Source organism: Triticum urartu, chromosome 5A, assembly GCF_056163025.1.
Source record: "Triticum urartu cultivar PI428250 chromosome 5A, HENAU_Tu73, whole genome shotgun sequence".
NCBI lineage: Eukaryota > Viridiplantae > Streptophyta > Magnoliopsida > Poales > Poaceae > Triticum > Triticum urartu.
This window is the reverse complement of record NC_141877.1, coordinates 571,973,972-571,979,671: the sequence shown is the minus strand read 5'-3', so window position 1 is coordinate 571,979,671 and position 5,700 is coordinate 571,973,972. Positions and strand designations below refer to the sequence as shown.

General features: G+C 49.1%; 1 protein-coding gene across 1 annotated transcript; it reads left to right on the top strand.

Moving 5' to 3' along the window:
- The first annotated feature begins 2,148 nt into the window (after positions 1–2,148).
- On the top strand, positions 2,149–2,995 carry LOC147972966 (uncharacterized). The gene is made up of 2 exons (XM_087524517.1): positions 2,149–2,431; positions 2,511–2,995. Exons 1-2 carry the CDS (start codon positions 2,149–2,151, stop codon positions 2,993–2,995), a joined length of 768 nt encoding a protein of 255 aa, XP_087380643.1.
- Positions 2,996–5,700: the final 2,705 nt, after the last annotated feature.

Here is a 5,700-nt window from a genome sequence, read left to right as displayed (position 1 = left end):
GGACAAGGAAGGGGGCGGCACCCCCCTTTCCTCTTTCCCCTTCCCTTTTCCTTCTCCAACAAGGCAAGAGGGGGGAGTCCTACTCCCGGTGGGAGTAGGACTCCTCCAGGCGCACCCCTAGGGGCCGGCCGCACCTCCCCCTCCCTCCTTTATATATGGGGGAAAGGGGGAACCCCATGACACACAAGTTGATCTTCGTGATCGTTCCTTAGCCGTTTGCGGTGCCCCCTTCCACCATATTCCACCTCGGTCATATCGTAGTGGTGCTTAGGCGAAGCCCTGCGTCGGTAGAACATCATCACCGTCATCACACCGTCGTGCTGAAGAAACTCTCCCTCAACACTCGGCTGGACCGGAGCTCGAGGGACGTTACTGAGTTGAACGTGTGCAGAACTCGGAGGTGCCGTACGTTCGGTACTTGGATCAGTCAGATCGGAAGACGTACGACTACTTCCTCTACGTTGTGTCAACGCTTCCGTTGCCGGTCTACGAGGGTACGTAGACAACACTCTCCCCTCTCGTTGCTATGCATCACCATGATCTTGCGTGTGCGTAGGAATTTTTTTGAAATTACTACGTTCCCCAAAAGTGACCACCTCGTGGCTTTCTTGACGGGGAATCCAAGTCTCCTGGATCTTATCTGATGAGAAAAGCACGTTTCCGAAGATTTCATTCCGTTTGGACTCCGTTTGATATTCTGTTTCTCCGAAACACCGAAATAGGCAAAAAACAGGAATTCTGGGCTGGGCCTCCGGTTAATAGGTTAGTCCCAAAAATAATATAAAAGTGGAAAATAAAGCCCAATATAGTCCAAAACAGTAGATAATATAGCATGGAGCAATCAAAAATTATAGATACGTTGGAGACGTATCAATGTGCCACAGAGACCCATGGGAAGGAGGAGCAAGACTTGAAGCAAGAAAACACCAGCTAGCATGACGCCCCAGCCGACTCCGGTGATGGAATCAGTGATTCAGCAACCGGGAGACATGAACCGTGCTTCTGTTACTTTTGATGTTCCAGTGTCGAGTGAGCGCCCTTCGTCGTCGACTGCACAAGACCCTGTTTCATCTGTCCAACACCATGCCTCGGATCCTCAGACTGCCGCGACTGAACCGTCGACTCCATTCTTCACCACTCATCATGTTCCAGAGGACCAGGAAAGCGCTGCTACTGAAGCCATATGCCAAGCAGGCCTGATGATGGAGCGAGTGAAGACAGTGCACGAGAACAACCAAGCTACCTATGATGCCAGTGCATCCCTCCGAGCCAATGTCGAGGTAAGTTGGTTTCTGACTGAACTCCTATCTTGACGCTTGTTCTGTTAGGATATGCTACCCGAAAACTTTTCCTTGTGCATCCATCTGTTAGTCTGCACTTCGCATCTGCACACCCACTGGGTGTTTCAATTTATGTTGAATAATTTTTCCAGTTGAGTCGACTAGGTTGTGTCGATTGTAGTTTTGGACTAGTGGGGGCACGCAGAGTGCACCCACTGGGTGTAGTCCCCAAGGCCGCCGTCGAATGTGTGATTCGGCGGGTGCCTTGATCAAAAATATCTTGTCCTTCAGCTCTTCCACTCGGTCTGGGCAGACCATGTCGAGTGGAACCTAAACCAGTGGGGGCACGCAGAGTGCACCCACTGGGTGTATTCCCCGAGACCGCGGTCGACTGCGGGCAGTCGGTTGGGGTCTGAGAATAACCATTGTCTTCGAAAATAGCTTTGATCTTCTTTTGTTTTTTCCTTTTCTACTTGGTCTGGGCAGACCATGTCGAGTGGAACCTGTACCAGTGGGGCACGCTAAGTGCACCCACTGGGTGTAGTCCTCGAGACTACTGTTGAATGTTTGATTCTGCAGTAGTCTTAGAATTCTTTTCACTTGGAAGTAAATAACTTTTGATTCTGTCCACTGATGTATCTTTTTGCTGACTTCAGAAATCTTGTGAGCTCATCTCCAAATTTTTTGAATTCGAGGAGAAGCATAGGCAGCTCAACCTTGACTTGGAGTTGGCCAAGCAAAACTTGCAAAAGGCCAAAGACGAGGCAGCTGGTATGGCAGGTAACAACCAGTCGACTGTCTAACTTGACCGACTCACAAGTCATCTCCACGTTCTTCTCTCTGACCCGAGTGTATATTTTCAGAGAAAATGAGGCAAGCTCTGGCACAAAAGGACCTTGATCTTGCTGCAGCACAGAAGGAGGCTCAGGAGAAAACAACACTCGCTGATGAGAAGCTGGCTTCAGTCGGGGTGCTAGAGGAAGACAACGCCAAGCTGAATATATCTCTTACCGAAGCCAACAAGGAAGTGACCCGTCTGAAGAAAGACAAAGTAGCTTTGAACGAGAAGATTGAAGGCATTTCTCGTAAGAGAAATGACCTAGAGGCTTATCTGGAGGCACTCACCAAGAAGTTATTCCTTATGCTTGAAGGTATCTTTCCTTGTACGACTGTTTTGCTATTGTCAAGTCACCATAAATCGGTCGACTCATTAGCTCTTTGTGGTTGCAGAATTATGTCAAAACTTTGAGCAAGAAACTGGGCGAATCGAGACGAGCTTGGACCCCATCAATTCCCCTGTCAATGATGAAGCTGCTATGAACGTGCTCCGACTGGAATCCCGTATTGCCAGCGTTACAGACTACCTCGCTCGCCTGAAAGTTGCGGTGTCACGGATTGGCACGGTGCTTTGGCCAAGGGAGATGCTCCAAAACGACCTTGAGTCTTTGATGAGTCACCTCAATGAGATCCCTGGTCGAGTGCAGGAATGGAAAAAGTCGTCTACTCGCTGCGGTGCTGATGTAGCTCTGTCTCTTGTACGCGTACATTGCAAGGAGGCCAAGGAAGAGAAGTTAGCAGCGATCAAAGTTGCCAACACCAAGAAACTTAACTTCCGGTCTTTTATGGAGACCTTCATTGCTGCTGCCACACGAATTGCAGATGGAATCGACCTGGACGTGTTCGTCGAGCCTGCCAGTCCTCCTCCCGCGGAGTGAACAAACTTTTTATGATCCGATTAAATTTTCCTCGGTATGCCGAGTGGTCTTGTAACCGTAAAAACTCCTTTGGGCCTGATGCTTGAGTACTTTAATCTATGGTCTGGAACCTCGTAGGATTTATCTGAACTTGGTTGCTTTTGAATCTCTTGACTCTTGAGTAGACCTTGTTTCTTCAGTCTGAATAGTTACTGACTCTGTGGTGCAACTCAGTCGAGTGTGTTGGGGAACGCAGTAATTTCAAAGAAAATCCTACGCACACGCAAGATCATGGTGATGCATATCAACGAGAGGGGAGAGTATCGTCTACATACCCTTGTAGACCATAAGAGGAAGCGTTATGACAACGCGGTTGATGTAGTCGTACGTCTTCACGATCGACCGATCTAGTACCAAAGACACGGCACCTCCGTGATCTGCACACGTTCAGCTCGGTGACATCCCGCGAACTCACGATCCAGTAGAGCTTCATGGGAGAGTTTCGTCAGCACGATGGCGTGATGACGATGATGATGTTGCTACCGGAACAGGGCTTCGCCTAAGCACCGCTACGATATAACCGAGGTGGATTATGGTGGAGGGGGGCACCGCACGCGGCTAAAGATCAATGATCAACTTCTGTGTCCATGGGGTGCCCCCTCCCCCGTATATAAAGGAGTGGAGGAGGGGGAGGGCCGACCCTCTCTATGGCTCGCCCTAGGGGAGTCCTACTCCCTCCAGGAGTAGGATTCCCCCCTTCCAAGTAGGAGTAGGAGAGGAAGGAAGGAGGAGAGGGGGAGGAAGGAAAGGGGGGCCGGCCCCCCTCCCAATTCGGATTGGGATTGGGGGCGCGCCTCCCTCTTTTCCATTCCCTCTCCTCTATTCCACTAAAGCCCAATAAGGCCCATATACTCCCTAGGGGGTTCCGGTAACCTCCCGGTACTCCGGAAAAATGCTCGAACCGCTCGGAACGATCTTTATGTCTCAACCATTTCGAGACTCCTCGTCATGTCCGTGATCAAATCCAGGACTCCGAACTACCTTCGGTACATCAAAACACATAAACTCGTAATACCGATCATCACCGAACGTTAAGCGTGCGGACCCTATGGGTTCGAGAACTATGTAGACATGACCGAGACTTATCTCCGGTCAATAACCAATAGCGGAACCTGGATGCTCATATTGGTTCCTACATATTCTACGAAGATCTTTATCGGTCAAACCGCATAACAACATACGTTGTTCCCTTTGTCATCGGTATGTTACTTGCCCGAGATTCGATCGTCGGTATCTCAATACCTAGTTCAATCTCGTTACCGGAAAGTCTCTTTACTCGTTCCGTAATGCATCATCCCGCAACTAAATCATCAGTTACATTGCTTGCAAGGCTTATAGTGATGTGCATTATCGAGAGGGCCCAGAGATACCTCTCCGACAATCGGAGTGACAAATCCTAATCTTGATCTATGCCAACTCAACAAGTACCACCGGAGACACCCGTAGAGCACCTTTATAATCACCCAGTTACGTTGTGACATTTGGTAGCACACAAAGTGTTCCTCCGGTATTCGGGAGTTGCATAATCTCATAGTCATAGGAACATGTATAAGTCATGAAGAAAGCAATAGCAACAAAGTAAACGATCATCGTGCTAAGCTAACGGATGGGTCAAGTCAATCACATCATTCTCTAATGATGCAATCCCGTTAATCAAATGACAACTCATGTCTATGGCTAGGAAACTTAACCATCTTTGATTCAACGAGCTAGTCAAGTAGAGGCATACTAGTGACACTCTGCTTGTCTATGTATTCACACATGTACTAAGTTTCCGTTTAATACAATTCTAGCATGAATAATAAACATTTATCATGATATAAGGAAATATAAATAACAACTTTATTATTGCCTCTAAGGCATATTCCCTTCAGAGTGAACCATGGACAAGGGCACTTGGTGCAGTCCATGATCTACTCCTCGTCGTCCTTGCGGATCGGGATGGAGCGGACGTTGTATTTGTGCCGCAGCTCTAAGGACAAGGCCGCAGTCGACCTATACCTCGTCGTCCTTGCGGATCGGGATGGAGCGGACGTTGTATTTGTGTCGCAGCTTCGAGGATAAGGTCACGGACAACCTGTACGTCGTCGTCCTTGCGGATAAGGATGGAGCAGACATTGTATTTGTGCTGCAGCTCTGAGCGTGTTTTAAACTTAGGCGAGTACGAGACTGCAGCTAAGCCCCCGAGTGGGAGGACTACTCTCCACTCGGTAAGATTTTCTGAAACTTAGGCGAGTACTGGACTGCAGCTAAGCCCCCGAGTGGGAGGGTTGCTCTCCACTCGATAGGATTTTTGAAACTTAGGCGAGCACTGGACTGCAGCTAAGCCCCCGAGTGGGAGGGTTGCTCTCCACTCGGTAGGATTTTTGAAACTTAGGCGAGCACTGGACTGTAGCTAAGCCCCCGAGTGGGAGGGTTGCTCTCCACTCGGTAGGATTTTTGAAACTTAGGCGAGTACCGGACTGCAGCTAAGCCCCCGAGTGGGAGGGTTGCTCTCCACTCGGTAGGAATTTTGAAACTTAGGCGAGTATTGGACTGCAGCTAAGCCCCCGAGTGGGAGGGTTGCTCTCCACTTGGTAGGATTTTTTAAACTTAGGCGAATCGGATTCACAGCTAAGCCCCCGAGTGGGAGGGTTGCTCTCCACTCAATAGGATTTTTTAAACTT